Source organism: Panthera pardus, unplaced genomic scaffold, assembly GCF_024362965.1.
Source record: "Panthera pardus isolate Hobbes unplaced genomic scaffold, ASM2436296v1 HiC_scaffold_8, whole genome shotgun sequence".
Classification (NCBI taxonomy): domain Eukaryota; kingdom Metazoa; phylum Chordata; class Mammalia; order Carnivora; family Felidae; genus Panthera; species Panthera pardus.
This window is the reverse complement of record NW_026527013.1, coordinates 29873539-29891901: the sequence shown is the minus strand read 5'-3', so window position 1 is coordinate 29891901 and position 18363 is coordinate 29873539. Positions and strand designations below refer to the sequence as shown.

Here is an 18363-nt window from a genome sequence, read left to right as displayed (position 1 = left end):
GGCAAACGCACAAACATCTAAACTGCCACAGATGCTTTTCTTAGCAAAGGGTATGAAGATCTGTATGTGTAAATGAGGTCCTACTTTGGCAAGAATGTTATAGATCCAGGCCTGACAATCTGATTTCTCTTCATCTGGTGACAGTTAACATTGACTATGTCATTCCTTCTCTACTTTCTTTCGAGAGAGCAAAGCTCCAGGGTGGCTTTTTGCATCTATTGACATTTTCAAACTTGAATCATTCTTAAGTGGAAAATAGCATCTCTTATACTTTGTTTAAGGAAGGTGACTTATATGTTCATAATCCAAATTGCTTCGCATAGAAACGTTATTTATCAAATAGGTGGTGCTCTGTAAGCACAAATTCTTTCTGTGTGAACAATTAAAGACCTAATCATTTTAATAGGCCACCTTATGAAAAAAATTGCCAAGTTATTTACAAATATTTCAGGATTGAAGATGTTCATGAATATGCAATCATTTTGCACGCCCAAGAAATCTATAGCTCCCATAATGATGTAACCAGCATTAACAAAGTAAGCAGAGCCAAAACGTTTCTCCAGAATATCGAGCAGAATGCACAGTTCAAGAAAAATTTCCAAAATTATCTGACTGACTTCCCTTCAAATGTTTAGGAGTAAGCAAATTCTACAATTAAGATCAAGTGGCAGAGAAATTAAGCTGAGGCTGAAGGGTTAATATGTACAAAACTGGAGTCTCAAGAAGATTAATCCAAAGACACTCACCTTTGGAAAAGGGGCAAAATGAGCGACATGAGATACAACGTAACCCTGCAAACACTATAGAATGCAGCCTTCCAGTTTATTTAGAAACCCAAAGACACCCCTTTCCGAGGGGGACATCATTAACAGCACAATAGGCTGAGGGCAACATTTATCCCATGATAGCTTAGAATTTTAGAATTCCAATAAATTTACGGGGCACAGGGACTGTAGTTTAAAGAAAGAAAAAACAACAGGCCAGCTTTAGAGCTATTTTACTCTGCAGAGTCAAAAAACAAAAAAGGGCAAAACCCACGGCATTTCAAAGGCCAAAGCCCACCTCAAGTCATTAAAAAAAAAAATGCTTTTAGGGTAACTATCATTTTTTTTTCTTTTCTGCCAATTGCTCAGGTATAGTATTCAAGCTAATGCCATACGTGCTCAGAAATCAGTCTGCCTGCTATCCCCCGTGGCTAGATGCAGGAGAAATCCAGCAGAGCTCAGTATGATAATCATGGAAATATATGACTCACTAGTGTCTCCAATTAGCTTCTTCATCCAAGGAAGTGTAACCACACCCCTCTGCATTTCCAGGCACCACCAGTAACGTCATGAAACCACCAACAGGCACGCGCGTGCACACACACACCCACACACACACACACTCAGCACTGACCACCACCAGCTACCCAGGTAACATGGTATTTGTCTTTCAATCAAGATAAATGAAGCTGAAGGGTCATAAATCTTTTTTTGTCAATATTACGGTGAATACAAGGCTATGACTAATTCAAAGTCCTAATAGTTTTCCTCTTAAATTTCTCTCAGCAAGAACCAGGTAATTAGAAAATTACCGTAACTAGCAGAAGGCCAAGCAATTAGGACAGCAGCATAGACCTGATCTCAGCTTTTATCTGGAAAAACCCTGTGTTGTTAGAGGTCATCCATATGAAAGATGCTTTTTCACCTAAGTATGTTCCGTTGCTGAACGCAGAGGACATTAGCAGCACTAACTATGGACGAGGCACTTTTCTATGCCCTTTAGGTGCATTAACATGTACTCAAGTCCTCTCAACAACCCTGGGAGATAGAGGCTATTTTCCTACCCATCTCACAGTTGGGAAAATAAGCTCAGAAAGATTAACTAAAAGCTGGACCATGGCAGGGGAAGCGGGTCGCGGATCCAAGGTCAAGAGAGAATGGCTGCTGTCTGTGTATATGGTCCGAGTGAATGGGAAACCACTGGAGGAGGCATTTCCTGAGCACCCAGGACTCAGCCGGACATTAGGGAGATGGTCTCTGCCCAAGGGCACATTTGTGTTGGAGAAGCAATGAACGTAGGCAGGTGAGGGGAAGAACAGCATGTAATTACATGGTGAAGACTCCAAGTGCCATAAAAGGGAGGGGTTTGATGACTCAGGCAAAAATAAATGTTACCGATGTAGTGCTGATAAAGAAAATAAAACTATGAGCTGGCATTAAAGGGAAGAGGTTTGACCTCCAGGTTAGATGGGAGATTGTTAGGATATATAATGAAACGGTCTCAAGATAGAGTGGGTATAATGAGAACAGAATCACCGTTTATTAAGCCCTAGACTGGTTACCAGGGACTGTGCTAAATGCTTTTGGTACATTTACCTTTACCAGAACTACGTGAAGGGAGCATTGTTATCCTCGCGTTACACAGGAGGTAACATGGAGCAACATGTCCAAAGCGACCAATAACTCAGTAGGCAGAGCTGAGATCTGAACCCTGGTGTACTGAATGCAAAGCTCTTTCTCCTATGTGCTGTGATACATAACTTGTCTACATTCTCCAATTTCAAGGAAGAACAAGGAGTTAAACCGAGTATCTTGGTTTAATTAGAGTCCCTTGGATAAAATGTTATGTTTAAATTTTGTGCCAGCGTTTTTTGTTTCAAGTTTTTAAGTTCCAGTTAGTTAACATATAGGGTAATATTGGTCTCAGGAGGAGAGTTTAGTGATTTTCATCACTCACCTGTAACACGCAAGTGCCCTCCTTAATATCCATCATACACCTAGCTCGGGCCTTGCCCACCTCCCTCCATCAACCTTCGGTTTGTTCTCTATAGTTAAAAGTCTGTTGGGGCACCTGGGTGGATTAGTTGGTTAAGCATCTGACTCTTGATTTTGGCTCAGGTTCTCATGGTTCGTGAGATCAAGCCCCGTGTGGACTTTGCCCTGACGGCAAAGAGCCTGCTTGGGATTCTCCCTCTCTCTCCCTCTCTCCAAAGAAATAAACTTAAAAAAAAAGTCTCTTGTGGTTTGCTTCCCTTTTTTCCCCTTCTCCTATTTACTTACAGAATTTTCATATAGCGAAGATTTAAATTCAGCAAAAATGAGAGTACTGCTTTTATCATTAAATCATCTTGTTATAAAGTGCTTGGTATAGTCAGCTGAGAATCAGCACCTGAAGGGTGAGATTGTTATTCGATATTACTGTTTATACTTTGTTCCAAGATTTTGGCCTTTGGTGGCTGGAATTAAACTTCATGTACAAGAGACCTTTTATTTTGGGCAGTCCACAACAAAACATCCTCATGTACCACTTCTGAGGAAGCCTGGAATTAGTCTCCGGTTTGTAGGTACCCAAAGCAGAGCGTCGGAAGACTCAAGATTGTTGACCTTGAATACAACACTGTAAGGAACAAAGAACACACGGAACACAGAGCGAGGCTATTTCCAAATCTAGTTAATGTCTCTGTTGTACTTGCATATTTGGAGCCATTAGTGGGAAATCACCCATACATTGGTGTATGGTTCTAAGCTACTTTCATCATCTTAGTTTGCCTTCTCTTATTCTTCAGGAGTAACAGATAAACAAAAAGGGAAAAACTTCACTTTCTTGTCTGTCTTCGCACAAGGAAATAAATAAACATTTTGAAAAAAGAAAGAAAGTCGGTAGCCAAGGCTGTTCTTGAACTGAACATCAGCCACAGGGAGGTGCTGCAGACAGGGCTCAGGCAGCTCTGTGGCAGGGTATTTAGCCTGTAACTCAGTAAGATTGTGTAGCGTCCTTCTTCTCGGTTACTGATGACGGAAAGCCTTCTGCGTGTATCAGGCACCTCGGGGAAATGGTGGCCAGAGCAAGATGGCCTGGTGGTGGGACTTCCAACTCTCTGCGGTTCTTTTTCCTCGTCTGTGAAATGCGAATAACTACCTAATTCATAGTGTTACAAAAAGCAGATGAGTGCTTGGCATTTTCTAAATGCTTCGTAACTCATTTATTGTCGGGTTCTAATTGCTTTATATGCACAGCCCTATGATTTCGGGGGGTGATTACCCATTTTATAGACAGGCAAACTGACCACAAGAGACCAAAGAGCTTGGCCAATGGCCACTGTTCATCATCAACTGGTGGGGCCCAGGCCAACTCCAAAGTCTCATCTCTTCTACCTTATTTCACGTCTCTCGACCTTCAATTGAACGTACACGGTTAGAGGGCAGAAAACCACAATAATGCATTTTAAAGAAACTTTGACTTATAACGAATGAAATGATACACTTTGGCTTGAAGAGTAAGCTTCCGTAAACCTGGAGAATTCATACTAATATTCTGGTCACCGTGATGATGTCAGGTAAAAAAAAAAAAAAAAAAAAAAGTGTTGTAGTGTTTACCTTCCTGCCAAGATGCTTAGTGCTGGGGTCAACTGGCTTAACGTCTACTTTAGAAAATACCGTACTGGCAGGGTGTGGGTACATACAGAATTACAATGAACATTCCAGAGGGCCTTAACCTACTCTGCCACCAATCTCTGTGAAGTTTGTTTAATCCATTCAAGTTCCTGCAACCCTATGACAAATCCCAACCCAATCTGTCCTCTGGCAAATTTATAAGAAGAACCTATAAAGCCCCAGCAGAGTCACTGGATCAAGTCACTCCTGCTTAGACCTTACCCCTGGTCCCCCAAGTCCCACAACAGGATTGTCAACCACCTCTCTAGTGGACAGTCCCGGATTTCAGGAACAACTCAGTCCCTTCTTGTGTCTGTGCTCTCAGTTCCCAGAAGCCAAGTTCAGGTCTCTGTCTGCACTTGGTAATACCTCTGTGTCCACTTAGGAAGATAAAGCAAACATGAAATAAAAGAACATTACCGCGATTTTAGTTTCCGAGTTAGGGCACAACAAATAGATTGTCTAAATCAGACTCTTTGGATGCAAGGAGTGTTGCAGAGATTGGAACATTTTATTTCCTGCCATAAAAAGAAATCTCTTTTCATTTATGACACAATGAAGTCAATAAAGAAAAGGCTTCATTATAGTCAAAAGACCAATGAATCTCCTTTGGAGATAATCTCTGTATAAATAAAATATGCCAACAAGGTTGGTTTAATCCCAAGGGTTTTAAACTGCATGTTTAAAATCCCTTTATATGCTGGCACCCTGCTGTAGCAAGTGACCTTCAAATTATTAAGATGTATTTTAACTGCTGGAAAGGCATGAATCATTTCTGGATTTCCAAGCTACTGGTTAGCAGCAACATTTTGTTTTCTAATGCTCTTATTAGCAAGTTGGATGTTCTAATTTCCAGAAAAAAAGCATTTCTAAGGACATTTGTGCTTGACAATATGCAGGTTTGGAAAAGCCCTTACAACATTCTCTCTAATCAGGTTAACTTAATGAACTAAGTTTTGATTTTAAAAAGCTATAATGTAAAGAAAGTCTAAAAGAATAATGCAATACAGTGGAAATAGTTTACAGATGACGTATGTACGTAACACTTCAATAGCTGCAATGAAAATATTATTGAAGTTTGTCATTTAAAAGGAGTATCTCAAGATTGGAAACTCTAGATTTTTAAAAGTAGTTGCAGAGGTTATGGATAATATGGATCTTAATGGAAATGTGTGACCACTTTAGTATCTTAAAAATGTCTTAGAAGTAACTACCTGAGAAAGCATTTTGAGAGGACGGACGGCTAAGTTACTGCATTCTATTATGCTTAACTCTCCCAGGGTGACAATGGAGAACCATTCGATTTTGAAAAACAATTAGTGAAAAAAAAATTGAGTCAAAGCTTCCCCCTTTTTTTAAAGTTTATTTTTGAGAGAGAGAGAGAGAGAGAGAGAGAGAGAACGAGTGCATGCCAGAGCGAGCATGAGTGGGGGAGGGGCAGAGAGAGACAGGAGACAGAGAATCCCAAGCAGTCTCTGAGCTACCAGTGCAGAGCCCAATGTGGGGTTTGAACTCATGAACAGTGAGATCATGACCTGAGCCAAAATCAAGAGTTGGACGGACACTCAACTGACTGAGCCACCCAGGCGCCCCAAGAGTCAACGCCCCTTTCATTCTGCACAAGTTAAGAGTTCAGCCTACCTGGAAAACCAACCAACTGGCCAACAAACCAAACACTTTTCCCAAATATCATATATGGAATAGGCGCTATAATTCCAAATTTTCCTGATGAAAGAATTGATGACACTTCTGTAGTGATGAACATAACTTCAAAAACACTTCTGGGGCGCATGGGTGGTTCAGTTGGTTAAGTGACCGACTCTTGATCTTGGCTCAGGTCATGATTGTGGTTCATGGGGTCGAGCCCTGAGTTGGGCTCTGTGCTGTTAGCATGGAGCCTGCTTAGGATTCTCTCTTTCCCTCTCTCTCTGCCTCTCCCCTGCTCTCTTTCTCCTAAAATAAATACACTTAAAAAAAAAACACACACTTCCTTAATTTCTTTCATGTTGGATAAATACTCTTGAATTAGAGGAGTTTTTGTTGTTTTTTATTAATGTTTAAAAAAAATTTTTTTTAATGTTTTTATTTATTTTTGAGACAGAGAGAGAGACAGAGCATGAGCAGGGGAGAGGCAGAGAGAGAGGGAGACACAGAATCGTTAGCAGGCTCCAGGCTCCGAGCTGTCAGCACAGAGCCTGATGCGGGACTCGAACTCACAGACCATGAGATCATGACCTGAGCTGAAGTCAGACGCTCAACCGACTGAGCCACCCAGGCGCCCGTTTTTTATTAATGTTTGAGAGAGAGAGCAAGTGCGCGCTTGTGCATGTGGGAGAAGGACAGAGAGAGGGAGAGATTGCCAAGCAGGGTCTGTGCTCAGTACAGAGCCTGACATGCGGCTCAATCTCACAAACCGTGAGATCATGACCTGAGCTGAAATTAAGAGTCACACACTTAACCGATTAGGCCACCCAGGCACCCCTAGAGGAGTGCTTTCTAATGCTAACCCACCTTAGCCGCCATATTCACATTCTGTAGCATTTCCACGTTGTACAGAAGTCCAGGGGAGATCAGGAAAAAATGCCTTCATCCTTACGAGACTATCTTTGCTATGTTAAATCAGAAGAACACACTGAAGATTTTGAACTCCTAAAATTTCAATGAGATGAGTACAATAACTTTAATTCTTCAAAAAGGCCTATAAATGGCAGTCTCCCAGGGATGATTATCAATTAGCAAAGCTTTCCTTAACCATTTGCCTATTTTGTAATACTTCTCACAAAGTTAGTGTAACTTAGTGATCCCACTTATGTTTTGGGATTTAAAGGCCAGGACTCTTTGTTTATGAATTTTAACCACAGCAGATTCATCCAAAAGTTTGAATCTATTTGTGAATTTCTACCCAAGTCATTAAAACACACAGGCCTCTTTTTGCACAGGGAGTGGAGGTATCGGTGGATGGAGCGTCTTTTTCGTAGGAAGAAAATAGAAATGACTACAGGACAAAAGTGCAGATGAGTTTTTGATATGGAAGAAACTTCAGCAAAATAATGAAACTGTTCAGGGAGATGAAGGAGAACTTAATGGAGAAGCAAATGGTGAGTGCTGGTGAAAGAAGATAAGGATCAAGAGCTCAGAAAAACTACACGTGAATATTTGAAAAGGCCTTGATTTCATGAAGCAACAACCAAATGAGGAGCCTGAAGTCTTGAGAGATCAGAACTGTCAGAAGAACATGCCAACAGGCCAACGGGGGCGGAGCCTTTTCTAGGCATCTGTCCTTTGAAGCCACACAGCAGACTCCAATGCTAATTCCAATGCATTCCAATGCTAACTCTGTGTAACCTTGAGCGAATTAACAGTGTCTCTGAGCCTCAGTTTCCTCATCTCTAAGGGAAGGATATCAATGGCACTGGTCTCTCTAGGATTGCAGTGAAAATAAACCATGTCGTCAGTAAATGCTCAATACATGTTACATGATGATGATTTAAAAAATTTTTTTTAAAAAGTTTATTCATTTTTTTGAGAAACAGAGAGACAGAACATGAGCGGGGGAGGGGCAGAGAGAGAGGGAGACACAGAATTCGAAGCAGGCTCCAGGCTCTGAGCTGTCAGCACAGTGCCGGATGTGGGGCTTGAACTCACTGACCATGAGATCATGACCTGAGCTGAAGTCAGGATGCTTAACTGACTGAGCCACCCAGGCGCCCCATGTGATGGTGGTTTCTTAAAGAGGTTCAATGTAAAGGAAGTTCTAGGAGCAGACCTCATTCCATAGTCTACAGTGCTGACCCACAAGTTTTATTTTGTAACAGTTTTGGTGCCTGACGACTTTTCAATCGTACCCTGTGGCATACGTTTTTAACCAGTATAATGGCTCAGTTTACTATAGCATTTGCCTGGAAATAAATAAATAAGTAAACAAATAAATAAATTTATTTATTTTGAGAGAGAATGTGAGTGGGAGAGGGGGCAGAGAGAGAAAGGGGAGGGAGCAACAGAGAGAGAGAGAGAGAGAGAGACAGAGAGAGAGAGAGAGAGAGACAGAGAGAGAGACAGAGAGACAGAGAGAGAGAGAGAGAATCCCAAGCAGACTCCATGCTGTCAGCCCTCAGGCCAACAAGGGCTCGATCTTATGAACCATGAGATGATGACCTGAGCTGAAATGAAGAGTTGATCGCTGAACCTACTGAGCTACCCAGGTGCCCCTGGAAATACTGGAAAAACCAGTACCTGGAAAATATCTGAAAAACTCATTTTTTAAATAATCAGTTATAGGACATAAGGAGTTCAGGTGATCAAGTTCATAAATCAGAGGGCCAGTAGTCCTGTTATTAGGTTTTGAACAAGAAGAAAATCTAACAGGTCTACTGGGGGAGAACAAACATTCCATATGAGTTCTATAAATACCCTACTATTTTTGGAAATATGAACGATGAGATAATTCCTAGGGTAAATCATTCGGAATGACCCCATGGGGGTCTCCACTAGGGAAAAGTTGGGTTGAAAGTTTCATCAGAGTGAAAATAACTCATGAATTTGTTAAAAACTGCGTTTTTCTTACACTGAATTTCTTATGCAGGACACAGTTGTATGCTAATAACCAGAAGAAACCATAAGAATAAACAGAATAATGGATTGTTAACGTGCATCATAAATTACAAAATATTTTACAAATATAACTACTCAACGGAACAGTGGGGGTTTTGTTTAAGGAAAATTAGAGAATGTGATTAACTTAAAAACTCTTTCAAGAAAGGTTATGTAAAAGAACTCTTTCCCAGTTAAGGGAGACAGACACGCGTTGATCTGTATCGCCATGTGCCCAGGGAAGGCTGTGTGGTCTGTGAAAACAGAAAGACTGGTCTCACTCTCGGGTTCTCCAGGTCCTTGACCATCACACCGCCCTGAAGATTTAAACTAATTCATTTGTACAGAGGTGTTCCAGCTCCTCAAGGATGCATTTCCTATGTCAAGTGAGGTACCACTGAACACCATGGATTTCTCAACCAGTGGAGAATCTGAAGCAATTTTCATCCCATGTACTTACACTACCAGTATGAATCAGGAAAAACTCCCAGTTAAAAAACGCCCTGGGGTTCTGAGTACAGAAGTACCCCCTCATCCGAGGTTTGTTACCTGCCGTCGGCCGTGGTCCAGAAGCAGGTGATCCTTTCTCCTGAGGTCTGGTTAGAAGGACAGTAGTAGCGGAATGCGAGGTCATTCACCTCGCTTCGTCTCGTCACACAGGTATGTTATCAGCTCACACCATCACAAGGACGGTGAGTAGCGCAGAATATTTTGAGAGAGACCGCCTAACCCTTATTACAGTGTATTGTGATAGCTGTCCTATTTTATCATCAGTTACTATTGTTCATCTCTTCCTATGCCTGATTTATAAATTAAACTTTATCACAGCTATGTATGTGTAGGAAAAAACAGTATATATAGGGTTTGAGGAGATCTGCAGTTCCGGGCATCCACTGGGAGTTGCAGGGCGTATACCCCACGGTGAAGGGGGGTAGGGGGGACTACTCTATTTACCTTGGTGACTCAACAGGTAGCTGGGAAACGAGGCAGAAAACTCTCCAAAGCCTTTCCGGTGTGAAACACCTTACCCAGAGGTGTGGCAAGGCAGGCACGACTGATGGCATTTTGTGAGGCTTCCAGTGAACGGAACATCCTCAAGTCCAAGGCAAAGCGTGGCAGACCACACCCAGTGGGCGTGGTTCAGTGTTTGGGACCATCTTAACCTGAGTACCATGCAAATGCTCACTCTCCAAGGCTCCTGGGATGAATAATACCATAATTTGGGAAGGAAAGCTTCAACAACGGATGTTTCTGGCTTATAGTGTCCAAAATGCTTTTACAACATAGTATCTCCTGTGATTTTTACCACTGCCTCAAGTGCAAGGAGATCAAGTATCCTGTTCACTTTACAGATTTCTGGGAACTAAGGCTCACAGAGGTCAATGCACTGACCAAAGGTTTCATGGTAGAGGCAGCGGGGGAGGACTGTAGATTTTCTGATTCCCTATCCAGTGAGAAAAGAAAATAAAAACTGAAGAACAGCCCCAAGAAGTATCTCACGATTTAGCCTTTTAAAACAGAATTTGGGGGCGCCTGGGTGGCTCAGTGGGCTGAACGTTCGACTTCGGCTCAGGTCATGATCTCATGGTTCGTGAGTTCAAGCCCCACATCAGGCTCTGTGCTGACAGCTCAGAGCCTGGAACCTGCTTCGGATTCTGTGTCTCCCCCTCTGTCTGCCCCTCCCCCACTCATGCTCTGTCTCTCTCTCTCAAAAATGAACAACAAACATTAAAAAAAATTTTAAAACAGATTTCAACTACACAGCTACCCAACAGCTGTGTTTGTCAGATGAAAATCAGTTCACAGGGAGAGAGGCTCCTAGGAATTTTCCAGAGTTCAACACGTACTCTAGGTGATGCAAGAGGAAAATGATTATATACATGCCAGTGCACAAATCCCGTGGTGTCATCAAAACTACTTACTCCATGCAAGTGGAAGACTAAGGCTTGCTGTCTGCTGCTTCTCCTCTCAAAGGCAAGAGTGCAATTTCCTCCATCGAGACCCAAGGGTGACGGTCAGTCAAGAAAGGAGGGTGACACAACACCTGTCCTGTTTGTCTAGGAATTGTTTAGCAGCCATGAAATAACCCAGTCAGAGCTTAACCAGAGACTCTTCCGCTACCCCTTGTTTCTGTGTGACAAGCTTTAGGGACAGAAGCTGACCAGAATGGAGAAAACACGGCCAAGCCCAACAATAGCTAATGACTTAACATACATGGACACATAAAGGTCCAATTAAATCCTCAACCATAACTGCACCTCGTGAAGATTTTTATTTTTTTAAACTTTTTTTTTTAACGTTTATTTTTGAGACGGAGAGAGACACAGCATGAACGGGGGAGGGGAAGAGAGAGAGGGAGACACAGAATCGGAAGCAGGCTCCAGGCTCCGAGCCATCAGCCCAGAGCCCGACGTGGGGCTCGAGCTCGCGGACCGCGAGATCGTGACCTGAGCCGAAGATGGACGCTCAACTGACTGAGCCATCCAGGCGCCCCTCGTGAAGATTTTTAAACAACAGAAGCATTCCTTGGTACCGAGAGAATGACTGTACCTCTGAGCTTCGCAGACAGAGCCTTTCAAGAACCTGAAGAAAGGTCTGCTGACGTTAATTCACTTATTCATTCATTCAGAGAGTTAAAGAATGCTTACTATATGCCAGCTATTATTCTCACACCAAGGAGACATGCACTTGCCTTTACGAAGCTCTCAGTGTAGGTGGAAGAGACGATGCACCAACAAGGGCAATACATGGGACATTCGACGGTGAAGACCATTCTGGAGAAAGAGGGGAGCTGCAGGCGTGTGGGACACTACTACAAGCAGTGCCTCAGTTTACAAAGATATAACGTCAGGAGGATCGATGTCTGAGAGATCTAAAGACAGATATTTACAAGGACGTAATGAAACCCAGAGGAAGAGAGTTCAAATCTGGCAAAAAGGAAGGGACACCAGATAAACACGGTGGGAGCCATCTCCAATTCCCACGTCTCCTCTGTTACAACGAACCGGCTCCTGACCTCCTCAAGGTTTATGTCATTTGCTAGGATTTACTCCAGTGCATTCCACCAGTCCCTACCCCTCACGCTGACTGAGTGTTTCACCTTTTCACCTGAGGACAAATGAAATACATCCCGGACCAAGAATGTATCCCTAGACTTCCACCCCAAATCTTAAGAACCCAAACTGCCAACGCTAAGATTAAGTATTTTCAGAGTAAGGAATCTTAGGAGAAAACGCAAGAGAAATGTATCAACAAATCGTGATTAAAAAAAAAAACAAAAACATGTAAGCACAAATTGCCTATCGAAATGAAACTCAGTCCAAGTGGCTCGCCAGTATCTCTGCTTTCCCTTTTGTCTACTGTTACTTCCCCTCCCTGCACAGGAGTCTATTCTGTGGATTAACTCCTAGGTATTCGTTCCTCTTAAAGGGGACTTCACGCCGCAGATATGTAAAGAAGCAAAGATTTCATTAAAGCACCCTGAGTTAAGGATCTCTTAGGGCAAGCTTTAAAAGGCTATGAAAATAATATTTTGTCATGGCTGTCACACACAAGTACAAGCAGAAGAGAAAAACAACTAGCCTATTGGAAATAAGAGGGTGTCTTACTTACCCGGAATAGGAATGATAGGGATACTTTCATTGGGGACCACCCGAGGTGAATTGCTATCTTCCACATAGAAATGAGCTGTCTGAAAACATTTTCTGTGTAGGGAAGAGAAAAACATGCAAACAGTGAGACCAGAGAAAATACACTTTGAGTTCATTTTTCAATTCTTCTTTCACAGATTTCAGCAGCTTTAAATATCACACAGCACTGAGTGCAAACCCATGGAAAAGTAACAAGATTTAAGGACAACATTCAGTCTATTGGAAGAACCCCCGATAGCTGCAGAATATTTACTTTTTATTGTACCAGATCTACCCTGATAGTCAAAAGGCAAAGTCTCAGTGGTGAACCACTCAAATACATGAGAACTTGGCATCAATGTCGTAAACCTGCTGCACAAACTGTTTGGATTACCCCCAAATACTTCTGAGTTTGACCTGTTACAGAAGAGTAATTTGGTATTCGAAACCTCTAGCACCAAGTTCAAAACCAAACCTCAAACCCTCCCGAATGCAGTCATCAAACAGCCCAAGTACACAATAGCACCACATTGTTAGTGCTTAGCAAAGGCCCCCCAAAGCTGCAGTGAGCGCTGTAAGAGGGTCAGAGGGCTTTAAGGGGGCAAGCACTCACTATCCGAGGTCCCTGCCAGACCACCTCAGAGGGAAAAACCTGCAGCTCTTAGGTGCCACCTGCCTGTTTTCGCTTTTATTTTACCTGTACTTCAGGCAAAGCAGGGAGCAAACACTGGTCATCATAGGACAGGCAGTGAACAGAAAAGCCATCGGCAGCTTACTCAGCCTCTGCCTACTGATGCTGGCTGGCCCTCGGCTTTCCAGCGTCCACGTCACCGCTCATTGCGGCCCTAATGAGCTGCCGGAAGCACAGGCTGAATATTTAATGAGGCTGCTCAGCGTGAATGGCTATTGTGACCAGAGAAGGGTCCCTGTTCATCTGGCGGAGGGGCTTCACAATAGCTGGCCCTGCTGCTGGGTCTTTTAGCCAAGCAGGCGGCATCCTTCTGGTGCTCGGTGTCCCTGGGATCCAGCCCGCTCCTCTGGCGCCTCGCACCAAGCCCTGTTTATACACACCACAGCTTTGCTTTTCCTGGGGGCTGCATTCCAATCGCTAGAGTTAAGTCAACTTTTCTTCAGAGTCGTCTCTGCTCATCTAATCCAAAGTATCCTGGGACGATTCTGTTGGGCACAGCATTTTTCTTTAAGCAGTGCCTGTTTCCAGACGGAAAGAAGCTCTAACCAATTGTACATTTGGGCACTGTTCTAGAAGCAATCTGGATGGCTGTTCCACGCCATTAGGGGGTTCTGAACATAAGTCACTCCTACTCGGCACATGTCTTGCAGGACTGCTCTTGCAGAAGGCTGAAACAATGATTTTTTTTTTTTCTATGACTTGCCTGCATTTGTACTAGAAATAATAAAACAAGTTTCCATTATGCATCGTTAGCTGCCTTTACTTAAATTTGGAAAGAATGCCAGTGAGTTTGATTTCAGCTACGTGGATATGAAATGAACTAAGTATTTTAGGGCTGTAGTAATAACTGAATCTTCTACTGAAGGTGAAAATGATGGAAACCCATGTGAAAATAAAAAAAACCCACATGATTTTCTTGTCTGAGGGAGTAGCTTCTTTCTGTTTCTAAATTAGTCATCAAGTTTTCTAGTCTTGGATTCCTCCCTCTCCCAAATTTGCAGATTTCCAGAAGGCAGCGTTAAAGTTAAACAAAGGTGACAGACTTCAGCAATGAGATAGAACCTTAACGACCCAGTGTCCTAGCTGAAGAAAACCTGCTTTTGTTGAGATACTGGACCATTCAAGTATTTACTAGCCCCAAGAAGTGCTAACACTGAAACAAATGACATTCAATTTACCAGGTCAGACTTCAACTAGAAACACACACACACACACACACACACACACACACACACACACAGACACACACACACCCCAAATAAGTCTCCTGTTTTAAGACATAATTACCATACCTATTCAACTACTAACATACAAAGCTATTAGTAGAAAGAACTGTTATCGGCCAAGGGACTGTTCAAGCCAAGTGACTTAGAAAGGAAAAACTATATTGTAGATTCTTTTTCTGGAAGAAGGCAGGCAGACTGTTCACTCACTGTTACATGTGGCTCCACATTCTCTTTGGGAAAAATAAATAAATAAATGAAAGCAGCGTGTACTGAAGCACATCACACCCTAGTGCCCCATGTGCTGTTTATAATGGATTTTCCCTGGAGCAAAATAACCCCGTGATTATCAGACACAAGCACAGTCCTGCGGATGAAGGTCAGAAACCTGGGAGACACAGGTCTTCACATCTAAGTACCTTGATGCACGTCATACATTCTTTCTTCCCACACAGGAACTTGGGGGGGGGGGCGTGTAACTACCTACAGACCTTCGGGGAAATGCCTTCCCTTAGAATAATGGTTTCAGCAGACTGAGCAAACATTTATTCAGCACCTACTGCACAGTGTGGCGCGTGCAGATAATGCCTTCTCTGCAATAAAGCTCTCTTGCCTAGAAGCTTTAAAACCACTTCCTTAAGCCTGGCTAAGCATTCGAAGTACATACATAATACATGATGTCAGCAGAAAAATTAGGAAATACACATGAACAAAAGGGAAAGAAATCAATTAAAATGACTCCACATCCTCCGCCTAGGGATCATTACTATTAACCTTTTGGGGTACAGCCTTCCATGCTTTTCCTCTCTTATTACTGTCCCTTGATCATCGGTGGTGAGGGGCCAGGGCTGTCTGACCAACAAGACAGACAAGGTACCTTGTTCTCATGGTGAAAATCTGCAACTAACAAGTAAACAAGTGATTTCAAACAGTCCAGGGCAATGAAGAAGGTAAAACAGGATGAGGTGCCACTGGGGTGGAGACCTGCCTGAGAAGATTAGCCTTGGGAAGCCGTAGGGGAAGACTTTCTAGGCAGATCAAGTAGCTGGAGCCATATAACGGAGTGAGCTTGCATGTTGTAGGAACTGAATGGAAACCAGAGGTAAGAGTAGGGAAGGGCGGTAAGAGGAAAGGGGGGGGACGAGTGGGCAAGAGCAGATCATACCTGATCCAAGACCGCAAGCTTCACTGGCATCTTTGGAAAATGGAAAGCTAACAAAGGGCTTTAGTCAGTGGAGGGGCACCGTCCGACCTGCCTCCTTCCAGGTGCTCGTTTGGGCTGCTATGTGATGAGTGGGGAATAGGGCAGCAAGAACGGGGCGGGGAGATCCCTCAGGGGCTACATCTCACTCAAATACAGACGCACAGGCCGTTTTCTCTTTTGTCCGTAACAAAAAATCAATCATACTGTACCTGACTCTTTTATAACAAATAGGAACTAATAAACTCATTAATGCTTGCTTCATCCTCCATTTTATGGATGAACCACATGGTTAGAGATTTAGTCCCTTAATCACTAATTACTGGAGGTCTACTTTCAGTGAGGGACTGATTCAGGTTCTAGTTTAGTGTCAACTTTTCACTACCATTGACCACACTGGTGTAAATTCTGTTTGTGTACAAATTATACACTGTGGGTTTAATGATGAAGAAAAGCAGTTGGTTCAGGGTCAACATCACATGACATTGTATCTTAACTCACTCCTTTCAGAGAAGTCCCATGAGAGACTGTTTTTGGCCTTTAGTAGTGTCCAGGGATAAACAAGTAAAGGTAGGGATTTTGAAAAAGAAGGAAAAGAAACGCAAATTTTAATGCCCCTTAAATGTTTCAACTGCGATGTGTTCGAAGAGTCAGTACTGTCTCTAGTTTTGGAGAATGGAGATACAATTTCTGAAAATGCTCACGTGTGTCCCTGTGCATGCAATTTCCAATTTCTGGGCAGGTCCAATTCACTCTAAAAATGCCTCCCTGAATCAAAGATTGTGGATTAGAAAGGGCCATTTTCTAAAAGTATGATTTCTTCACAATGAACACTGGTTTATGCAAATACCTTAAAAAAGGGAAAACAATGAAGTGGACCATGTTTGGAATGAAAAATATATTTACAAGTTTAATTACCAATTATAGTATGCTGGGTCCTCACCATATACCTTATATTCTTACCTTTCCCCCTTTTTTCTTCCCTTCCATGCTGCACACTCCCCCTCCCCACCCACATAACATGCACCCTTTAAGGAAGTGACGATAGATTTTTTTTTTCATTGACCTGACTGGCTTAATAATGATTCAAATTAGGTAACTTCTGCTTCCCCTAATCTACTTTGCAACATATATTCTCCTGAAACATAGATTCCCCAGTTTAGGTACACCTCAGCTTTGGGGGGGGGGGGGGGCGGGTCCTTAAATCAGTCAGTCTCTCTCTCTCTCAGATGCATGTGTGTGTGTGTGTGCGTGTGTGTATGCACACACGCACACACACACACACCAGTAAGGTTTCAGTCAAGTGATGGTTATCAATGAACAGTACATATGTATCTCTTTGGTTTGGGAAGCTTTTTTAAAAAAAAAGTTTATTTATTTTGGGAGAGACAGAGAGAGACAGAGAGAGACAGAGGGAGAGAAAGAACAAGCAGGAGTGGGGCAGGGGCGGAGAGAAGGGAGAGAGAGAATCCCAAGCAGGCTCCGAGCCATCAGCTTGGAGCCTGACACGAGGTTCGATCTCATGAACTATGAGATCACGACCTGAGCGGAAATCAAGAGTTGAGTGTTTAACCAACTGAGCCACCCACATGCCCCATGGTTTGGGGAGCTTTTAAAGCACCCATGCTGGATGAGCCCCACTCCTATTGATTCCAGCTGAACAGTTCCAGGGTGCGGCAAAGTCCTGTGTCATCTAGAAGAACCACCCCGCCCCATGGAGGCTGGTATGTAGTGCCCCCAGTTAAGAAGCACTGTGATACAGGAAAAATGGTTCCAGACCCTCCAGTGCTCTAAGAAAGCCACTGAAGAAATAAAATAATCTCAAACGGCACGTACCATAAAAGGGACCATAAAAGTAAGCCTAGAATTTATAGGGTCCCAGATGGGCTAAAAAACTGTAGTTAAGAATTCAAGGATGTTAACATAATCCTCTCAAATACAGAAAAAATAAACTATATTTCACATACTTAAATAAGAATCTGAAAGGTCTTCTGCTCCATTTCTGTTGGAACCTCAGTTCTCAGAAATAGGCTGGCATTTCTCGAAGGTGGAGTGGAGTGTTCTGCCATCCATACTGAGGAAGTGTTTTCTCAGATCACAGATTTCTCAAATTCAAGTTTCTCCTCCTAAAGCTACTCTTTAAACCACCTTTGCGGGCTGCTCTGCTTATCTGCCGGCAAATTAAATTTTCATTTTTCTCATGCAACTGAATTGGTCAATATTTACTTCTAAGTTCACGGATGTTCCGGCGTCCTGATTCCAAGCATCTGCCGCTTGCACAAATCTGAAAACCACGGAGTCAGATGGCTCTCTAAAACTCATCGCGATGAAGAAATAGCAAGATAGGACTACATCAAGCATTCACTGAATGCTTCTAGAGGGGAGCAAGAAAGAGACATCCCAGCTGGCAGGAAGGCAGTTTTTCCTCAGGTCCAACTCAATGGGCCCATGGGCCAGAATGCAAACAGAAGGGGAGATGTGCGTTTGCTGGTCCCTGAGTTGGAAGCACTCCTTTTGTGCCACGTTCACCGAGAAAGTACTTCTCCACACTGCCTGACAGTCTACTGTTTAAACGTTTACATTTTTCATACAACACCTCTCCTAAATCCAA

The 18363-nt window shown here is 42.9% G+C and overlaps 1 protein-coding gene across 4 annotated transcripts in view; it reads right to left on the bottom strand.

The window, feature by feature from the left end:
• PTPRG (protein tyrosine phosphatase receptor type G) overlaps positions 1 to 18363 on the bottom strand; it is a 712041-nt gene that overhangs the window by 45962 nt on the left and 647716 nt on the right. For all 4 annotated transcript variants that reach the window (XM_019469870.2, XM_019469872.2, XM_019469869.2 and 1 more), the window contains one exon: positions 12621 to 12712. In XM_019469870.2, coding sequence (XP_019325415.1) covers positions 12621 to 12712 — 92 coding nt within the window. The remainder of the gene's footprint in view (positions 1 to 12620; positions 12713 to 18363) is intronic.